Below are 21,655 nucleotides of genomic sequence, written 5' to 3' on the forward strand. Positions count from 1 at the left end.
AATTTAATTTTCATAGTATTAAGTTGAATTTTGGACACCGATACAGGTTTCGTGTCCAAGTTTCATGTACGTCAAAAGTGCGCCAGAATGGCTCAAATTTTAAGAGGATATCGATAAATGTCATTGTTTGATAGATAGTCATCCTTTGAATGTGCAGCAACATGTCTTGTGTTGACGTCGCGTGCAAGACAATCTGTATGCAGGGCATATATAAAAAATTATTTCCCAAGAGATCTATCTACTTCGCCCTATAACCACAAAATATTTTATCTCCCAGAAATTTAATTAAACAGCTTCTAATTGCATATTTGTATATATACAACAGCATTTCCTACACGCCCTTGAAGGAAAATGTTTCCCAATTCGAGACGTGAGACGTTATATAATCCGTAAGCATTTCCGCTTTTTTTTCTCGGAATTTTTTCTTGGAAATGTTTCGGCTTTCTTGGAAATGCTTTCTATAGCCGTGATACCAGGCGTGTTGACAATAGTCGCTGAAGATGTTTACTGTCTGCACCTTCAAGTGGAAGAAAAGCGTTTGCTGATATCCACTGGTTATTGTGTTTTCAAAGCCATGCTAGCTTGATTGTTTGCAGTTTCTTTCAAAATAGCTCGGAAGCACATCAAAGCAGGAAAAGCACTTTGCAACGAGGGTGTAAATCGATGCGCGACTAAAGACACAATAAATTGGGAGAAAATGTATTTTGTAGGTGGCATGCAGACACACACCCAGTTCGAGTCCTCTTTTCCAATCTGTGGGAAATCAACTAACAATTATCGGAGAAACAATAAATATATTCTCCTTTAGCTAAATCTTTAAATTTCTCTACACCATGCTTTTCGATATCATTTTATATACACAGCAGCACACTCGCTGTTCTAAAATATATTTCCTCGGAGTCATTGTCACAAAGGAAGAGCAAGACACACCAAAGGGGCTAACGGCCCGAGTCCTTTCAGTATTTCACAGCCTTTCTCTACCAGAAACTTAAATCCACTCCAGCATTTTTCAGCGACCCTTTTAAGCCACTTGGACCAACTTTCGTTAGTTACTTTCACTAGTACTTCATCTCCATCCATTTGAATAACGCATGTGTTTTTTCTATCACCGGACCAAAACACCAGGCAAAAATGCTCAGCGTAGCACCTCATTTCAAAACTCTTGCGATATTTTTCCTCCACCTCTGTAGCCATGACACGAGCCTTCTGCATGACGCGTCGACAGCGGTCGCATCTCATATTGCAATGGTTAATATATTGATTCACAAGTTCGTGAGTTATGGCTGGACTCCTATAGTCATGAATCTCTTGCGGAATCTGGAAACGCAGTATATTTACTTAAAGATGTAAATAATAATTTACAATTAAGTCAGTCTAACTCGGCCTGTATTTCTGCATGCATACCCGTTTTACAGGGCTTTGCTATTGCAATGGTCTATATATTGATCCACAAGTTGGCGATTTATGGCTGGATTCCTATAGTCATGAATCTCTTAATCAAAACTTAGTACGAATGAAAGGAAAAAAAACATGAAAAAACAAACCATCGTTTGTTCTTCCGGTAACTGTACATGGTCTTGCTGTTTAAACGGTCGGTCTGGTCTGAGGTAGTATGGCGTCTGTGCATATCTTAACCAATAATCCGAGTCCAGAAAGTTTGATCTACTGGCCACTCTAGAGTACGGGCGCTGCACGGGTGGTAATTCGTGCCTTGACCAATTTACTGCTTGGCATGGGGATCGTTTCTGTATTTCTCCTCTTTGTGACTCTGCAATCTCTTGTGCGAATATATAATCATCTTTCACTTGCCACTTAATTTTGAAATCCCCAAATCTGTCGCTCTGAAAATGAAGACAAATTCCTTTCATCGTTTTCATCATTGCGAACGGCTTGTCTTCAAACGGAGATTTTACGTCGATATACTTTAATTTGTTGAACTGATATATTGTTACCTCTAGGCTCTAGCTTTCCAGCCGGCACTACTCCGGTTAATCACGATCTACAAACTAATATTTCATCTGCAAACACCCTGTATAACCATTCTTAAATACAAAAAAGTAACATCAGTTACCGTTTTCGGACGGCGATATCCTCCAAACTTTACTTCCCTTTGCCAATTGGCGAGCGCTTGAGCAAGTTCACAGTCTTCAATCACCTGCAGCGCTCTGATGAGTTCATCGTCCATCTGAAAATAAAACTTTAGTGAAATGATTGATTTTTTGTTTCTTCTTTATTGAACACACGATTTGTTTTATTGGTATTTTATTGAACACGATGTAAAGCAGGTGAAAACAAAGACTTTAGGAGAGGTTCGAAAGCGATACTTTAGGGGAAGATGAACATAGAATGGAACAATATTACATAAGCCATTATCTCAGTAGTCATGGTAACATACTTAATCATTACAAATATTGTTATAAGTGCACTATTTATGAACATGATTTATGAATATATTCACATGCTCAACTATAATTTTATAACTTTATCGAAAAGATATATTGTTTAAACGTTACACCACCTTAAGGGTTTTCTATAGTATCGATAAAAGAAGTGATACTCTCATACTCTAAAGTTTTTTGGAGGCCAATCGATTAAATGGAAGCGCCTTTGGTGAAAACAGATCGAGCTTGACAATTACGTGATGTTGCGAAAAAGTGGTTCAAACTAGTTTCACTTTCATGTTTCAGTACCGAATCCACGTCATTCCTAGCTACAGACAGTCTCTGCCAGACTAGAATATCAATATAGCTACTGGACTATCATCAACAAATCTTCTATTTTCGACAGGGCTTCGGATTTCTGACTCAAATGCTATTGTACTCCAACATGAGTGGGGTTCTTAAGGGCCTCCAATGCAAAGACCACCAAGCAGCACAGAACACTCATAATATCCTCAATGCTTCAGAAACCGTGTTTCGACTATACAAGTACGTGTCTCTTAACGATAGACTATACACAACTCTTAGCAGAGGCTGTCTATTCAGTTCCGGATCTATTTCGACAAGGGTTAGACGGATGTGACGGACGAGTACTATATTTTGTCTTTCTTTTCCTATTTTCATATTTTCTTCTCTTTATTTTGTCCTTTAGACAGGACAAAAGGTCAACATATTACATAGGATTCAAGCCCTTTAAAACATCAAATGGTATACTGTATACGTACATTCAAACTTTACTTTAACCTGAACCTAAATCTCATTTTTTCTACAAATTTTGTATTTGAAACACTGTTGAATGACAAAGCTCAAATACCTTTTGAAAGCTGACAATCCTTTAGCCGTTGGTTTCAATCTTCCAATTTCGATTTTAAATTTTTTTAAGACGTTTGACTTTCGTGTCAATTTAAAGCTTTCGTGTGAATCATTTGAGTATGTTTGCTATGGCTTATATATAGGCATTTCGTACAGCTGAAACCATCTGGGAATATTTGCATAGGATTGAAAAGAAAAAGAATGTCCATACGATATTTTCTACAGGTGGCATTCTGTGAATATTCATAGCTTATTTAAGACGAAAATTGTACATAGAACTGGAACGAAATTTCTGCGGTAGTGCGGTAAACTGGCCTCAAGGCGATTATCGGCGTTCTGCGTGCAAAATTGCATGTCAAAATGCAGGAAATCACCTTCATGGGGTCTATTTTTTGAAATTGGTACGCCCAGCACATCTTACTAGTTCAACGTTTGCACTTTGCCCCAGTAAGGAATGATGCAAAATATAGCATAATAGTTGACTGGCGACTTCGAAATAAAATTGTTAAATTACGTCACGGCCGGTATAAGAGTTTTGCTGAGTCACAAGGATTGATTGTGGAAAAGCTGACAGATACATCCAAATGAGACAAATCACGTCAAATGTGTTATTTGTGTTAATTATGGATGTCATTGACAATATTTGTCACTGTAGCCTTCTTAAGAATTGCTTGCATGAACCCGCTTAGCAGAGATTACAGCAGAGATTAAACGAACCGTGAAATGTCTTTTGAGGTATTGAAATGAGGATATAACATGACCCTGACAGTGGTGTAGTCATCCCGATAAAAGCATGCGCTTGTTTGGTTTCAAAAAGACAAATTTTAATAGCTCAAAATCATATCACGGTTCGTTGAAATCTCAGGTTACCGGGCATATGTTCTCGAGGTTTGTTTACCCTTACATCGATTCTATTCTCAATTCACTTGATTAACATAAAGTGCGGATGACAGAGGAATCCGGTTTCGCTGTAATCCATCGAGTGGACAAAAGTATAAAGAATTGCTCAATTGTTAATCTGTTTCCTGAGGGTTCGGAGGTCCATTTTTAATCCATTTTTCTATGTTTTTAAACACAAGCTATTTGTGTACAATGTGTGCAATCAAATCGATGTGTATTCTCGGATAAGGCATATCCTGTTTCGTGAGAAGGCTCGCGTTTTGCATTCAACACCAAACAGGAAATACCTTGCTATGACTAGGCAGTGTTTCTGAAATCGAGTTGGATTTCAAAGGGTATCTTTCAGCTCTGTAGATGAACAAACAAGTGCATATAATATGTAGTTACAAGGGACCTGACATTCGCCACGTTATTGTCTAAGACAGTGTCAAAACTTACACAACACCCACTTTTAACCCACGTCCTGTATCTCGAGAAAACATTCCGTATCGACTTTCCCGTAAAATATTTCCAATTCAATTGCGCATTGTCCTTTTGACGCGCAGCACATGGATAGCCACAAAACCGCACATCTTGATTTGAATGAATATAGCCACAAAACCGCACATGGTTGAATTACCTACTCGAATCCAAGATTATAAAAAAACGCCGTGAATGCACGCTTTAATGAAATGAGTAACAGTTGTGAGTTGACTTGAGATTTTGACACAAAGATGAAAGTAACATCTCACATTATTGCGGTATTGTCAAGGGTATTAATCTGTTTAATTGTATATTGTATCATTTGTTTGTGTGATTGCAAGCAGACATCAAGTGTTGTGTAGGCGTTAGTTTGCGAGCTGTAAGTTGGCAAGAAGTTCTTCGAAAATATTTTCATTGTCGCCTTGGTGTTCCTGTCGAAAGCTTTAATTCTGCGGTGCGAAAATCTTCAAATCTCTTGCAAATTCTACAGACAGAAATGTTCGGTAAACAAAACACATTCGAATGTTACTTTCCCTCGGGGAAGTGCTGTGATTTTCAGTTCGAAGGGCCGGGAGACAATATCCTAGCCATGTCGCATTTCCTTGAGTTATAAAAACAAGCAAGTACAACAGAGAAATAGCCATAACATTGTGTACAAGCGAGCAATTTAAAAGCTATGAGAATATTTTGAAAACATGCGCTTGCATCGCCTTTGGCAAACTCGTACATGACGTGCATAAATGGCTCGTGTTTGGAAAGTGGATTAAAAACAATAATGTCTGAACCCTTAGGAAACAGATATATACACTCATACAATACCTAATATTCATTTGGACTGAGTAGATTACAATCAAACCGGAACTCTACTCTCTTCTTAGTATTCATTGTATCGGCGCTTTATTGTTATAATCAAATATAGTATAAGTAAGTACAAAATCATTGAAAAGTAATAAACTTCTGAGCTGAATATGGTCATTCTTCTACATTTACACTATAAAGTTGTTATTCCGCACACAATTCGTACGTGTAAAAATTTAAAATATAAAAATAATCAATGAAACTCTGGCAATATCGTTCCGTGAATCCCTGAAAATCTCTCTCTCTCAGTTCAAAATACAAGTCTGCAAACCACTAACGAATTTCCAGAAAGCCATTTTCAGAAATCTTCTGCTGTGAAGAATTTTCGGAAGCCACGCAAATTAGATGCCCTGTTGCTTGGTGATTTCGTGAAATCTTTTACTAGGAATATTTCTATTTGCATATTTTCAATTAAACGTGCGTTCGGTATGTGGTTTCACGGGTTTGTTAACTTTGTTTTGAAAGAAATTAGCCTTGACTCTGCGATAGTTACATGCCAAGGCTATTAGGCTAGACATATTGTTTCGAAAGGAGTTGTCAGGGTATGAATTTTTAGGCAAAATAAGAAGTTGGGTTTTGGGCCAAAATCTCATTTGTTTTGACTAAATGTAATTGACATGAATTAAATTTCACGCGGTATGCAAAAAATGTGGACTTTTTTTAAACATGCTTTTCAATGTTTCATTTGGAAACATAATAAGCTCGCGTCCATATTTGGAAAATATAGCAAGGTTGAATCTGGACTTAAGATATAAAATGATTAAAATCCTTTTTAAGAGATGATGTTATTCGGAGTTGGTTTCGTTTTATATGCTATATGTAGTCCTCGGAGTTTATTTATTTTTGATTTGATGGATCACTATAGAGTATGGGTAATAGAAAAACCTTTGATCTATTATAAAAAAGTACACAATGTAAGCGACCCGAATATGATGTGCGATGCAACGTACCAGTGTAAATTATGGAGCAAAACACTACTATGATATGACTATTGGGAATGTACGATTCATCATATTTAAATTCACTACCCAATATGAGTTAATAATCTAAGTATCGTCTGATGGGAAACCATGAACCACGATTCTATAATTTTTCAAAACGAAACATCCTGAAGATTAAAAGACGTGAATAAGACGTAATTATAATTCAAAGGCCAATGCCAATTGGGGCAAACCTAATTAGAACGACTCAATGACGGTCGGAAACAATTTACGCATTTGTACAGATGCGGTATACAAGGTGAATATGATTACGTTAGCATAAATGTGCGCAATCTTATATTTATGTATTACGTGCGTCTTACTGACTGACATATTTCGCAAGAACACTTATTCCCCCCTTGGCAGCGAAATAATATTTGATCTGAAACACTTGGCTGTGTTCCAGAGTGTTGATTTGCATTAGCCGCGCGTGTCCAAGGTTAAACGTCTGCGGTGCGCGCAAGCCCGGAAATTCCGTGCGCGCTTAGTCGCGTTTCTATTGTTTTATGATACTGACCATCATAACAATTGCGGGGTCAGAGGTTGGGTATTGAGACGAAGAAACGATACCGAGTGCATTTTCAAAAAATTCTTGCCTAGTCATATCGCTACTTCATGTTCTTGATTCTGAGTGCAGCTGAAACTCCTAAACCATTTATTCTTTAATCAGCTTACATCACGTATCCTGTTGATTACGATGATGGTGAAATTAATTCAATATGATGTGCTTTGCCATCGTAAGTTTTCAAAGTTAATATTGGAATGCGGATTTTGAACGTAGTTTCAACATATTCTATCCTTTAACTTTTCCGGTAAAATATAATTCCTACAATTGTATTCAGTGAAACAACTAAATATTGACGAAATAAGCAATTTTGCAGGTGGTTTTTTTATTTTGATGCGGTTTTATTCACTTTTTTGCATGAAAAACGTCCGTTTAGACTTGCCTATCACGCCACATCTATCATTAGTTGTACCGTCGAGGATGATGCTTATAACTGCCTTTTCAAAGCTTGGACTTGCCGTTTGGACTTGCCGAATGGACGTGCGACTTTCGCAACGCGCGAATTCCTCACAGGAAAAGAATTTTGGCTTCAAATATTCCAAGAAAGGGCCCGCTAACTGCATGGGGCATCTGGAAATGTTAACTAAAGAATTCAAAGAGTGAAGCGCCGGCTTATTTGGAACCGGTAGAGCAATTTCCCGAAATCACAAAGTAATTGTCAAGATTTGACTGATTACAAAATTGTAATCTGCATGTCAGTGGCCATATTCAGCTTACTGTTTGTCCTTAGTGTACCTGATTATACTAATAAATCGCGGATACTATGAATTACTATGGTAGAAAGATCCGGTGTAATTGATCGTAATCTCTGTGGTGTGAATGCATATAGGGTGTTGCATAATTGCCATCCGTTTCCTAAGGGTATAAAGGTTCAGAGATTCTTTTTTAATCCTCTTTCTGTGTTTTCGAACGCGAGCTATTTTAGTACAACTTTTATGCCGAAGGGGACGTCAAGTTTTCAGAATACACATAGACAGGAAATGCTCGTATGTCGCAAACATTTTCTAGGAATTCGTGGATGCTTTGACGAACTGTAAGGAGTATTTTGAAGTTTATTTAGGTTTATGGGCCCAATTAGGTTTATTAAGTGCTAGGACTATAGGTAAAGTTTAATCAAGGCCTAAAACTTTGAAATAAATTGAGTTCAAGTCAATTGGGTTATAAAGTTACAACTATTCATCAAGAACTTGGACTAGTTTCAATCAAGTTCTTGGCTTTGATGTTTTAATGCCATTTTGACGAGGGCTTAAGATGTGATTCGAGAACGTCAAGTTCCCTAATTCTTATATAATTAACCTCATTTGCGTTGTAATTGCGCATTACGTCAATAAATACAAGCCCACGTTGGCGTAAAAAACACAAACAATTCTGATTCTGTTTTTTTCGAAAGTTCAACAACTCGCTTAAACGCCCTTCATATATTTGCCCGCCTGACATGATGCTTCTTTGTTTATATTTTGAATTCTGAGCCGTCTGAAAGTTTCAGAATAGATTATAGGCTGGCCTCTGACCTGATGGTACTAAAATGATTTTCAAAACAATAGAACGAGTTGGCGACATTTGAAACTCGACGGCAGGTATAAGACTGTCTCAGAGATTCGGCATATCTTTGTCGAGACAGACGTCGCGTTTCGACTTGATGTATACGCGTTAATGCACGTGCAGCAGCTAGCTAGATGATTTTTTGAATGTATACCATATTTTCTTTGCGCATGCGTTTGTTCGGACCGATAAATCCAGACTCCTTGTAGATCAGACGTATAACAGATATGACAGGCATATTTAATCCCTTAAGAGAACAAAGGAGACAAAGGGCTTTTCGTGTGACGCTATTTGGCTTAAAAATTGAACTAATCACCGGCCAACCTGGATAAAACGTGTGGTTGACTTCAAGATACTCAAACACAATAGAAAGGAGTGCCATATTTTAAGGATTATTTTCATTTGAACGTCAATGATGACGAAAATTAGACTGGACGCATTTTTTAATAGCATGACACCCACGTGTGATGAGGCAGTGGGTGTCACGAATGTTATAGTGTTAGTTGATGATCTTTCAAGACATCGTGTAGGCGGGTGTCCTATCTCCAATACAGAGGATATGAAACCTCTCAACGTCAGAGTACCTCGACTAACAAAGATGCATGTCAAATTGCGAATGTCGTATAACTTTCATAATTGATTTCCATTCAATTAATCCTGCTTCATGCTCTCAAATGTGTAGTAATTTGACAGTTATGCCCCTTAAAATCTATTTGAAATTGCTTAGGTCTTTTCACACGATCAAAGTGCGCTTATTTCTAATCCTTTTGGACGAAATTGAAGCCAGGTTTTCATCACAAGCAAATGTTCTTCTTAAAAGTCTTGTCGGTATTTCTGTTTATCGGCTTTTATTGTTCTGCACAATTTGTCTTTCTTTCTGCAAGAAAGAACAGGACTATAATCCTATTGTTATATGACGTGCCCGCTGCCACAACTGGCATGATTATGCATAAACTTGTGTGGCTAAGAACTCGCTCCACAAAGCCTCATAGAGCAATAAGCAATTGGATTCAAACTTGAATTAAAAATACCGAAGTTTAATCTCTTGAAAGATCTACCTATAGACTAAATGCCAAATCAATAACTTGTGGATAACGTTACAGAGAAACTGCGTGGTATAATCAAGAATTCATGCGTGTAAATGATTCAAGATTCAAGTGCTTTTTATTCGTCTTGAGTTTGCCTTACTTTGCTGACAAACTCGGTAATCTTTGGGTGAAAAAGTTTCGAGTATTTGCCAATGATAATTCAATAAATAAGAATCGACTTTCGCCCGCAACCAGAGGAATTTTATAATTCGTGGTCATTTCTTGCAAGGTACGTAAATGAGCTATCATAAACTTCACGAATTTGATCTTTTTGACCTCTCTATAACGTTTGTCTATTACATGAAACACTGTGGCCGGCCGGTCCTGTACAAAAGAAGAGGTTTAGTCGATGACTGGCATCTCATTTTGCCATTTGAAGTTTGTTTTGATAGAGAACGCGACTTGTGTTTGAATCTTGAGCATGTACTGTTCGCACGTTTGTTGGCAAACAAACAAACATCAGCGTGCAAACAAACAAACAAATTAAAAGGCTTATCGCCGACAGGAAGCATGTAATAATTCATGAATGCCTCAAACTAGGCCATATGTGTGTTTTAGACCGAGTTTTCGGATGACTGCATGCGTTCGGCTTTTAGCGAGAGGCCTGTTCCTGTGGTATATATTTGTTAGTAAAATGTCGGTGTAAACAGCATTGGTTAGCCAACAGTTTGGCAAAAACACCGTAGCGTGTCGGCACTTGGAAATACGACGAATGCACTGGAAACGACTGTGAAGAAACGTAAACAGTCCAATGCACAAATTTAATCCAGATACAATTTTACGGCTGTTAGCATCAAATGTGGTATAACAACTGCCTAAAATAGACAAAAACACTTCTCGACCTGAGGGCCTTCGTCAGGAGAGTTAGTAGGCTATTCATATACTAACGCTGCCACGCTGCTCCCTGGTTATATTGGAACGTATTTAAGGAGGTTAAGTTAACCATGCATGTTTGCATTTACGACAGACAGACTGTCAAAATACTCATCGTGTCTCACACAAAAGCTTTTATATAAAAAACGAAACAACTGTATCTATATATCTATCCTGTTTACTTTATATCACACGTACAATCATTAGCAAAGTATCGTAGCTTGTTATTACAACAATTAAGATTATTTTCTTCTATTAACAAAGCCATTACAAATAGTTCATTATGGAAACATTTAACCACAAACGTAAAACCATTAAATTTATTTCCAGACAGTTCCACATGTATGTTTTAACTTATATATTTGAAAGTCCAAATCATATTTTACACATACGAGGCGATACGATACCGTCCTCTCAAAGTGCGCCAATTTACGTCATGCACGTTTTCATGAAAAAATGTTTTTAAAAATTTATTAACAAATGGGCTAACGTTTTGTTAGTCAACCCAATACATCTTTTGTAAAGATAATGAATGAAATATATGGAAGATGCCTTTTAATAGAACGGAGCGATAGATGTTGCAAATAAACCCTTTTAAAACCATTTTATGTTACCCTAATACGTGTCTTATGTTAGCTGATATACTTTTTGAGATCACGTTTCAAGCCTGGTACAACCCTCCAACTGATTATATCAGCGCATGTTTCGCACGCGGAGGGCACGCCTGAAAAAATAATGCATGCGGTCGTTGTTACATATTTCACTACGGTCACACGAGCGAAGGTCGCAAAACACACACAGCATGACACACACAACACCACAACGCCGTGCGAAGCTTGACTGGCAAATGACCTGTCATCCAAGGTGCCTTGCATGGGAACTTTTTTCTTGGCCATATTTTGCCGGCGAGGTTTCAAAAATACGCCGTTGCCTAACAGATTTTGTGAAAGGCATCGCACTATTCAGCGGTATATTGGCTCATCTCTGAGTTCAAAATGTTCCCTTTTACAAATTGCTTTTTTGCTCTGTTTTCCGGCGGTTGATATCAGTACAGTGTGATATCAGTTTGAATTGGGAACCACGATATAAGTATACACGACGTAATTTTAAAAACATGCAGTGGTGTGCGGTGTTCATTCAAACTTGTCATGAATTGTACTGAAATACAAAAACTGAGAAGCTTATGCTTACAATCGAGCAATAATGCATGAAACGAAATGTTGGAAATCTTCCAAAAAGTTCAGGGGATGGCGGGGCTTAACCATTAGGATGAAAGGTTTGTTACTTTGTTTGTCTGAGTCGGTTAAGCAAAAACGACGTGACGTCCGTAAAATGACGTGAGAATTTATACCTTGATTATCTTCATGAAGAAGACTTTACGCCTCTGCTAAATTTTGCTATTTTTATCAAGACGACATTGGTGTGTTAACCCGAGCATTGCGGCGGCATTCTTTTTCTCTGAACATCGCGGAATCCCGGAAACTGTGAACTGTACAAAAATACACAGAAACACCCACGAGAAAGTCGAATCTAGATCCTTTTAATGTAGCCATACCCATGCGAGCCATAATTAGCAAGTTCGTTCCTTTCTGGCAGTCGTCACAGGGCACCTGTCAGGAACAGCCAATCGCGCGCAGACCGGTAGCCTGTGGCAATTATTGTGGCCAGCGATATCCCGCTGCGTTCTGAGTCGAAGTTTAACAATCCCCGCTCCACGACTCGTCGACTCATAACATTACATCTCAACGCGCTGCAAGGTATCGAACGCAGTTGTAATAGACAAATTAGCGTGTTTACAAATCGTAAAAGTGGTGGAAAGTTACGAGCCGTATTCTCGTGTCGTGGATGGCTGTGATTAGGGCTACATCTAGCCGTGCCTTTTCTCATTTCAACCACGGCAAGGTCTCTGCTAAGCCTAGTTGAGTTTTCAAAGTATGGGAGGTTGTATTGGCCGTAAAAAAGTGGAGCCAAGTTCGACGAATACCGGACAAAAACCGTCGCTGAGAACTCAGCGAAGCTGTGAGAAAAGCGTAAAACGTCGAGAAATCAAAGTGAATGCTTACGTCGAGAAAAAGTACAATATTATCGCCTCTATCGGTAAAGGTGAGTTTGGACATGTCTTGAGAGTCGAACACAGGCAGACGAAGATACCGTACGCTATAAAAATCATCGATATATCCCAAGACCTCAAAGAGAAAGCGAATTCACAATCTGAGTTGAGAATTCTAAGCAAAGTTCAGCACAAGTACGTTATACGACTGTACGATGTCATACAGACGCCACATCGCCTATACCTCGTCATGGATTTAGCTACAGGAGGAGAACTGATGGACCGTATATGCTTGCTGGGGAAGTTTGACGAATGTGACGCGACGTCCGTTCTCTCAATGATCCTAGAGGGCTTACGGTATCTTCATTCCATCGGTATTACTCACAGAGACCTTAAACCTCAAAATATACTTTACTATCACCCGGGAAACGATTCGAAAATAATCATCACCGATTTTGGTCTGTCCGCGATGCGCGATCGAACGAGTAACCCAGCAAGCTATTTGATGAAGACTGATTGCGGAACTATTGAATATATGGCGCCAGAAGTCATTACGCGCGCGCTGTATACGAACGCTGTGGATATGTGGTCGATGGGTGTTATTGCTTATATTGTCCTCAGTGGCCGACTACCTTTCCCGCTGAACGGTAACATATTGTCCACCCTGCGCATGATTTGTTTTTGCAAGTACAGCTTCGATGGCGAGGTGAGTAATAAAAAATATTTGTTTTGTTTTGAATTGTGTTAGTTCGACTGGGAATCACAGTTACCCAAGCCGTGGGGGTTACATGGAAATTCCCTCATAGTACATCGCTGAATGTGTGTCTCTGTTCTGCCGACATAATTTCCTTTATTCAATTATAAGGTGCATGTATTTCAAATGAAATCACTGCGATATTTCGCTGCCTAGCGACTTCTTGCACTTGCAATGAGATGTACATCACTCCACTTTGTTTAGCTTTTTTTGAGAGAGCAAAAAATATACAATCTAAAATATACAATCTCAACAGTTACACTGTCCCTCTAGTGCTACGCGCCTTGTATCCCTGTTAAATATGAATGAGTTAGAGGAAGCAAGTTGTACTCTCTTCACCTGCGAAGCGTAATTCACCTATCAACCCCGATGTTAAAGTTCACAACTTATAACGCAAATTCTAAATTGAATCACAGCGCGAAAACGTACTCTCGGCCAAAGCATAAACCGAATTCGAAAACAATTCTCCTTGCAATGTCGACAAGATTGGTGCGAGCTTTGCTGGCGCACGCCGCGGTTTGTGGACGGTATATTGCATGTTAACGTTTGTTATTGTAAAACTCGTAATATTCGCCAACGATGATGCGAAAGCTAGAGCTTGAGCTTGTTTATTCGGCGCGACACAAATGGGAAACCGCTATATTGCAACACAAAGATTTCTTGACGTAGTTTAATTTAAGTTTTCTGAAAATCACCATCCTACATTGTTGCGAGTGATGCGACACGTTTAGAGAAGCAAAACTGAACTTCCGAAAACAAACCTAAAAATGTTTAAGGGTAATTTACCCCGGGAAATTTCGGGCAGAATTGCGCAGTTCACAATTTTCACCTTGGTATTACAAGGATGGTTGACAATCGTAGTTGAACATGCGTGTTTAGTCCGTGCATGGTATGTGCATGAGACCAAACAGACGAACATTGTATATTGTTTCAGATTTATTAATTCTTACGATAAGATGGGATTAATCCTATTTTATCAATCAATATAGTTTCAATTTGGCTGAATTTGCGTATATTCTCGACGCAAGTGTTGATAAAAACCAAAAACTACGTATATAGTTCAGATAAGCGGATATGCAAGTAATGAAATATATCGACAAATATATCGATTCTTTGAAACGCATCATACGAAAATGTTTTTTGCTGTGGCAATGAAGGATTTGACAATTCCTATATATACGTTCTTTCTTCAAAAAAACCTGGCAAAAATCTCTATCTCAGCGTCGTTCCAGAGAGCACATTTTTTATGTATATAAATATAACCTAAAAATTTTAGTTGTTGAACGTGTGTGCCAGATGATAGCTTAATCGCATTTTTTGGCTATGGTTTATCTCAATGAGTTCTTGGCTGCCTAGAATTTACTGCACATGTCATCCGTTATAAACGATTCTGCGTTCACAGCACAATTTTTTCATGGTCAGGGTTATTATTGGCGATATGAGGGCTCCCGGAACCCAACCATAAAACAAAGCTGATGAGGCATTGCGCCAGAATAGCCAAACGCATATCTATATGCACCAGTTCAAAATCCAAAAAAACAAGCGCAATTTTGTTACTTGTTAAGATAGATCAATTTCTGTACCCTGTAACGATTATACTCTGGTAACGCAAGTAACGATTAAAGTCTGGTAATCTGTGAATGAAATGGCAACAAACTAGGATATTATTTATAGATATAGCTGGTCTTCGGTGTCGGACACGATCAGATATGAGCATTAATCCCATGTGAAAATTTTTTACCATGGAAACCAGACTATTTTGCTATGTATACAACACGAGATATTTGGAGAATTTTCGCTCAAATACTTTCCCGCGTTATTGCGTCAATGAGCGAACCCTTACTCGGCTGTCTGCCCAGTATGATCCTAGCATTTTTTGCGTTTTGGAATCCTTCGTGATTCGTTGTGTGTCTGTAAACAGTCACAAACGCTACCTAGAATTCGTCGTTCGAAGAAACGAGAAGTAAAAGTACTATATGGAATGAGGAAGGAATATTTCTTCCAACAGACAAAAACATTTTATAAATAAGCTACCGACGATGAACATCTCACGATGAATTATGTTAATTAAAAGCAGGCTTACGTTTATCAAAGTCAAGTGCTTTGAGAATGTACGGGAAAGAAACAGAAGTCTCTTTATCGCAAGCATGCAGGAGTTCCGAGTTCCTATACGAAAACGCGAGCATACATAAAAACGAAGGAATATAATTTGGTCTCTTTACGACTTAGTTCTAAGAGAGAAAAATCGCCATCTTTGCGGTGCCTTCCTTGTATTAATCGAAGATTTTATCCCTTCTCATATTAAACCTAAATATAAGATGTTTTCCGTTTGCGGGGTTGTTTTTTTTTTTATAAACCGCGCTATAAATATGCTTACTTGTTGGCTTTCCCTATTGTATACAGGTGGCATAAATTTTTGATGTAATTGAAATAAAGGTTAAGTCACTACTGCGTGGACCCCTTAATTGCTACATATTTACATTACGCGAATGATTCACAAGTTTTTCGTCTCAATGGTCGCTTGCTAAAGATCTGTTGTAATCGCTATTGGTTGGTTTTTACCCACGAAAACTCGATAACTTTACTAAACAACGAAGCGTGTACTCGAATATCGTACGAGGCGCTCACGAAGGGCACTTTAAGATCGCCCAAGGTTATATTTGAACGCTTCTTAAAATGAGACTTGACCTACGGGTTTCAAAGTAAAATTACAAACACGACAATTTTCCGGAAGGAAGAACTTATATAAACATTATTCGCAGCATGTTGGAAAAAAATTTCGACTGTGCGAGGCTTTTCATCTGATCTTTGGGAAGCATTTCATTGTGGGGATTGGCTCATGTACAGGAACTTCAATTACAAAAGGATAACAAACAAGAGAGCACAGCGTTAGCGTTGTGATCAAACTGTATAGCTAGACGATTTCACTGTTATAATCGGAAATATTTCATTATGATAACTTGGTTTATATGCATGAAACAATCTTGTATAGCCAAATCTCATATTGAGGAAATATGCCGTTGGGACCTTAAATGAATATAAGAATTATAGAACACTTTGAAACTTGTTTATATTTCGCTTAATTCGACGTCAATTTGAATACTACCGTGAACTCTTAGATTCAGTTATTACTGAGTTTATGATAAACTTTATTAGACTGCGACAACAGAAGCGATTCAATCTTTGGTGTTTCATTTTGGAACAAGTAAATCGGTATATGAATAACAACAGAAGTGTTAGAATTACAATGAATGGAGGTATTAGCATGTTCAATAATAAAAACAGACTCTAAGTCTTCTTGGAATGAGGCCTTGCGAGAACTAAGAGTTCCGCTCACAGCTGGATTCACACAGGCATGTATATAAGGTTTGGCGTGATTTGGCGTATGATATGTTTCCGATGGAAGGAATTTTTTTTGATTGAGGATTTCAGATGTCAAGCCCTGTTCGTCATCGTGATTTACGATCTTCTTATTCTAGTCATTCTCTTTTAACTAAAAAAACCGGATGTTTTAAAAAAAATGGCATAAGTTTCTTATAGCGGACAAAGAGCATAGAATTCTGGGCTTACCTTGTATTAAGCATCCGGGTGAAATGAAATAAGTGAATAATCACTTTTTCAGTTGTTTAGTGTCGAATATTTTTGGCACTTGCCTGTGTAAATTTCTAATTTTTAAGAAACTTTGACAGGTTAGTATTGCATGCAATACCCTGCCTTACAACACACATTTCTCATAATTGAATTACGAATCTTAATGAAACCGAAAATAAAAACCATTAAAAAATTTTCATTATTAAAAGACGTTTTCATAAGCTGTGTATATCTATGCATGCCATACTCTAAAGTGAAATACGAAAAGCATTACGCTTGTTGAATATATTTTTCTAAGGAAGTATAAATGTGCAACCCATGATAAACAACCTTCAACCTTGTTCATACATCAATTTTGTGTCTTCGCCATTCTTTCAACAATTCAAATGCAAGCCCTTAAATATCGATTATTAGGTTTAATTTCGTGCATTGTATTCGCTTTGTGTGATTAGTGTTGAATTATCGACTCATCGAGGTCGTATTTTTGCGGACCCACAAGATTCTGTTGACTAGAATCGTGACCGCAAAAATGCATTTCGGGATTACATTCAAAAGGGAATCCTTTTGAAAGCATTTCGAAAAATTTTCATAGGCTCTTCGAGTTGCAAACGGAAGGTACAATAGGAGCAATTAGGTCACAGGAAGGAATTACTAAATTTTCGAGGTATAATGGGCGCTACAGCGCACGGGGCCGAACCACCAGTCGAAAGTACAGTTGCGTGTCGGTGAAAATTTAAATCTTTTAGCATAATAAGCGTTTCCCCTTCATTGTCTGCCGGTCACGCAAGTTTGATTGCGATATTCAAAGCCTATAGATATCTATGATTTATCAAATCTAACGTATTCCTCAGGATATGCGCAGAATCACCGCTGTACAATTGCTCTCGCGCAAAAGCTCCAAGTTCCATCGACCAAATTTTTTTGCATAAAACGCGCGCAAGGAAGTTCATAAGCCTGCGAACATGTTTACATTACAATGTTTCAGCGCATAACAGGCATTCCTGAACTTGAACTTCGAAGACGTGTTTCATCGCCGTATCATTGCCATAGCAATTCTAGCCATAATTCCAATCTTTCTAATCCTAATTCCTAAAAAATGTCCATTTATTGATATATGGCAGCCTTTTGGACGACTTCCGCGAATTTGCTTCAGTCGAAACAATTAGCAAATGTATGCATGTAAACAACCATTGAATTGTTCGCGAGCCGTGTTTATTTTGTGAAGGGCTTAATCGGATACCTTTCTACTTTTGGTGAGCGTTTGAAAGTCATAAAAATTTCCATCCGTATTTACGAACATTATGACCTTGAGTGTAGTGATATAACCTCTGCCGAATTTCAAAATATTCGCACGCAAAGCGATACGACTAAACGAAACATATCAACGCACAAAAGCTCAAAAATTACGAAACAAAGACCTGTTTCAAACGCCGAATTTTCCACAGATGGCAAAAAAAGTAATGCATAATTTTAAGCGAGCTATAAGTTCCGTTTACACTACACTCGATTTATTGGCATGGCACGGCTAAAATAGGTACTCGTGCCCATTTCATCCGTGATCGGCCTTTGCTTAATTGCTTCGGTATGCTGAACAGTAATAAAATTGGGGAACCAATTTTAGCGGTGTCGTGCCATAAAATTTACATTTAGAGAGAATTTTAAGAAAGAAACCTTCAGAAATGTGGCAATATAAATTCTCTGACCAGAAATAAGACATAAGAAGTTTCATTCCATTACTATCCAGTGCGTCAGACCATTTTTTTTCTCTATTTTGATTTTAATGCAATCTTAATTTTGTATTTTATGGAACTCTGTTTCTAATGTCAAGTTTAACTTAGACGAGGTTAATTTAATTTGAAGATTGGCATGAGCTCGTTTTTGGTTCTTTATAGTTAGCGACGCTGGAACTTGGGAGGAGAGGGCACGCAGGGCAGCTGTCTCCCTTTCCTTTTACTAGCAGGGGCAATTAGAGCGAAAGATTCACTTTCATTCTTTGAATGAATGCGCTTCAGACAACGCCAGAAATGAAACTAACGATGGACAAAACCGGTCAAAACACTCTCTAGTTTGCTTCAATACATGAGTAAGAGAATCTGCCCTTCCTCTCCCCCGCCCAGCATGCGCGCTATCCCCCCCCCCTCATGCGGCGTTTTTGATCTTTATGTTTGTTGGCTCATGATTCCCAGCTTATGACACTTTCTTGAAAACGTGTTTTGATTCCATTCCCTGCTCTGACAGTTTATTCCTGATACACGCGAGTGACGCAGTAAGTCGCGTGTGAATGGTCAAGCCGGAATTTCCCAAACAGGCGAATTAGATCAAAAGTTATCGAAAACAATCTTTGCATGCGGTAGGTTGTCGCATGGCAAATTAAGGTTTGATAAGTGTTCGCCTGGCCATAGTTCAAGTTCTTTGAACCAGAATTCATATACCAAAAGCGAAAATAACTTGGGTCCTACACGCGCACTATCGTGTTCGAAGCACGCGTCCCGCGGGACTTGAGGTTTATAAAAATGGAGATTACAGTTTGCTGCACCGTGGTTGGTCGAATAAACGTGGCTGTACTATACTGTAATTATTATAAATTTCGAGGTGACTATGGATTTTATAGGATTAGGAGAACCCCCCCTAGACCCTCTCAATTATGCTATTAACTTTATTCACTATCATGATATGCATATATGTATGGGGCTTTTTCATCTGCCAGGAGAGGTTTGACTTTGAGGCGTTAATAATTAAATTTTGTTTTCTATTTCAGCCATGGAACGATATTTCAGACGATGCGAAAGATTTCATCACCTCCCTTCTCGTGTTTGATGCTTCAAAACGCTTGACAGCTCACGACGCTTTGGAACACAAATGGATTAAAACAAAGGAACACGGGAAGCTTAATCTGCAAAGATCTATAAGTTCCAACTGGAATGATTCGTCCGTGTCCTTGAAGAACGAGAAGGGACTGAAGCGACGGGCTAGGACGACGAGGGATAACTCGGGTAGAAACGGCAAAGGGAAAACAACATATGGGTCAATTCATAGATCACGTGATGATGAATTGCACAAGGGATCAGGTGGGAAGAAAAGGGTTTCTACGGGGCACAAAAATGCACACAAGTACGTCTCGGGTAATAGCTGTGCTGAAAAGGCAAAAGACGTTTCAGGAACGTCGAGCGACTCCGGAGAAATAGACAAGAATCTAGCTCATGAAATCACCGAGAAAAATCCGACGTGTTTGGATACAGAAGTAAACGGCACAAACGAACTCTTAGCCGGCAAAAACAGCGCAGTTGTGCGAAGGAAGGCGTCTAAACAAACGAAGGTTACTCCTGTTGTGGTCGCCTCAGGGAAAAAAGATAAGCTAGAACACTCAATTGACACAAGTTCTTTGCACGAAAACACGGCTTGTTCTGGCGTCGAAGATTGCAACAGCAACTTAGCATTCGTGAGGAGCACGCAACCTCCCGCGCAACGCGGGGAGTCGCGCGAGGACGGCGAGACATCCTCGAAATGGGATATCGTAGTTCAAGAGAAAAAAAGTGACGTTACCGAAAAGACACCGTTGAAAAGGGCGATGACTGTAAATAAAAGAGCAACGTTGTTGCCACCAATACAATCATCGGTCGCACCTTTTACACATACGGTTCAGGTGGAAAATTGAAAATCTCTCTGGAAACGAAGAAGCTTAATTCGTGAGCTTGGTGCATCAGTATGAAAGGGCATCTTGCATTGACCATGAATCCGGCCCAAACTCTTTTCACTTTTAGTAGAAGAAGGTTTATGTCAAAAAGCAATTAGCCTTTCTCACAGCTGATTTTGGGAGTGCCCTTTCTGAACTAAGAGTGTGAACACTACAAAAAATGACTTTCTACAACAAAGACAATAATTGAAATTTTAAAGGAAATTTGTCTCAAAGACATTTTGTAATGTTTTATTTATCTAAAACTGTCCACAAGCGCAGATTAACCGTGCCTCAAAAAATCAGGATATTCTGGTGAGAATGGATGCCTGCGTTTACTTTTAAAAAACTCTTCCACGAGCTGGCTTTTGCGTTAATTTTAGGCCAGTTTTGGGGCGAAAATTATGACAACAGAAATACGTCGTGTTTCAGCGAAATCAACAATATTTCAGCAAGTTTTTTAGAGTTTGTAGAGCGAATCCACTAAAGAGCAAAAATATATCGATGATTAATGTCGAAGCATTTTTTGTATACGTAATTTTCACCCGCAAACCTGGTCTAGTCCTTTGAATTAATCCAATAAAACTAATTCGTGCAAGCGGTGAATATAGCCGTAAATGGAAAAAAAACTCGAACAATGCTTAGGTACTTTGTACGAGGTTAACCAGACAGCCTACGGAATATGCATAGTATATTAAATACGTATGTATTTAACACATATTTAATTTTTATTACAGATTATTGTAGTGTACATTATTTTTATAAAAAAACAAATATGATTCCAATGTTTATATGTACATACATTATATGCATGAAATTAGCAGACGCGTCAATTGGGTAATTTGTAAATAGCAACACGTGTAAATGGGGGTTCTTCGTGGCCCAAAAAAGATGTAAAATATTTTCATGTATATGAAATGGTGTAAAATTATAGTTTACAATGTAAACAACCTCTAGTACTTTTCAAGAAATGTAATAATATTCGAAAATATTGTAAATAAAAATGAGTAAATAGAATGTATTGTATATAAAGCGTTATTTCAACACCAATTAAACTGATTAAAATTT

At 38.3% G+C, this 21,655-nt stretch overlaps 2 protein-coding genes across 2 annotated transcripts; one reads left to right on the top strand and one right to left on the bottom strand.

Moving 5' to 3' along the window:
• Positions 1–52: 52 nt before the first annotated feature.
• Positions 53–3,408, bottom strand: LOC114516415. The gene is made up of 4 exons (XM_028535881.1): positions 3,253–3,408; positions 2,072–2,185; positions 1,545–1,841; positions 53–1,317 (listed from the first exon to the last, which is right to left on the bottom strand). Exons 2-4 carry the CDS (start codon positions 2,183–2,185, stop codon positions 907–909), a joined length of 822 nt encoding a protein of 273 aa, XP_028391682.1. The 5' UTR covers positions 3,253–3,408; the 3' UTR covers positions 53–906.
• An 8,526-nt stretch (positions 3,409–11,934) lies between these two features.
• On the top strand, positions 11,935–21,619 carry LOC114516426 (serine/threonine-protein kinase H1 homolog). Its single transcript, XM_028535901.1, has 2 exons — positions 11,935–13,275; positions 19,673–21,619. Exons 1-2 carry the CDS (start codon positions 12,454–12,456, stop codon positions 20,567–20,569), a joined length of 1,719 nt encoding a protein of 572 aa, XP_028391702.1. The 5' UTR covers positions 11,935–12,453; the 3' UTR covers positions 20,570–21,619.
• The last annotated feature ends 36 nt before the right edge of the window (positions 21,620–21,655 follow it).

Source organism: Dendronephthya gigantea, unplaced genomic scaffold (genome assembly GCF_004324835.1).
Source record: "Dendronephthya gigantea isolate DGI-Jeju-01 unplaced genomic scaffold, DenGig_1.0 000006F, whole genome shotgun sequence".
NCBI lineage: Eukaryota > Metazoa > Cnidaria > Anthozoa > Malacalcyonacea > Nephtheidae > Dendronephthya > Dendronephthya gigantea.

What these genes read in the sequence shown, in the direction of transcription:
- LOC114516415 (XM_028535881.1), bottom strand. Translation starts at nt 2,185, where the DNA reads ATGGACGATGAACTCATCAGAGCGCTGCAGGTGATTGAAGACTGTGAA. An exon ending in GATATCGCCGTCCGAAAACG is followed by an intron (nt 1,842 to 2,071) that starts GTAACTGATGTT and finishes CTTCATTTTCAG; the next exon opens with AGCGACAGATTTGGGGATTT. An exon ending in TACCGGAAGAACAAACGATG is followed by an intron (nt 1,318 to 1,544) that starts GTTTGTTTTTTC and finishes CTGCGTTTCCAG; the next exon opens with ATTCCGCAAGAGATTCATGA.
- LOC114516426 (XM_028535901.1), top strand. Translation starts at nt 12,454, where the DNA reads ATGGGAGGTTGTATTGGCCGTAAAAAAGTGGAGCCAAGTTCGACGAAT. An exon ending in AGTACAGCTTCGATGGCGAG is followed by an intron (nt 13,276 to 19,672) that starts GTGAGTAATAAA and finishes TTTCTATTTCAG; the next exon opens with CCATGGAACGATATTTCAGA.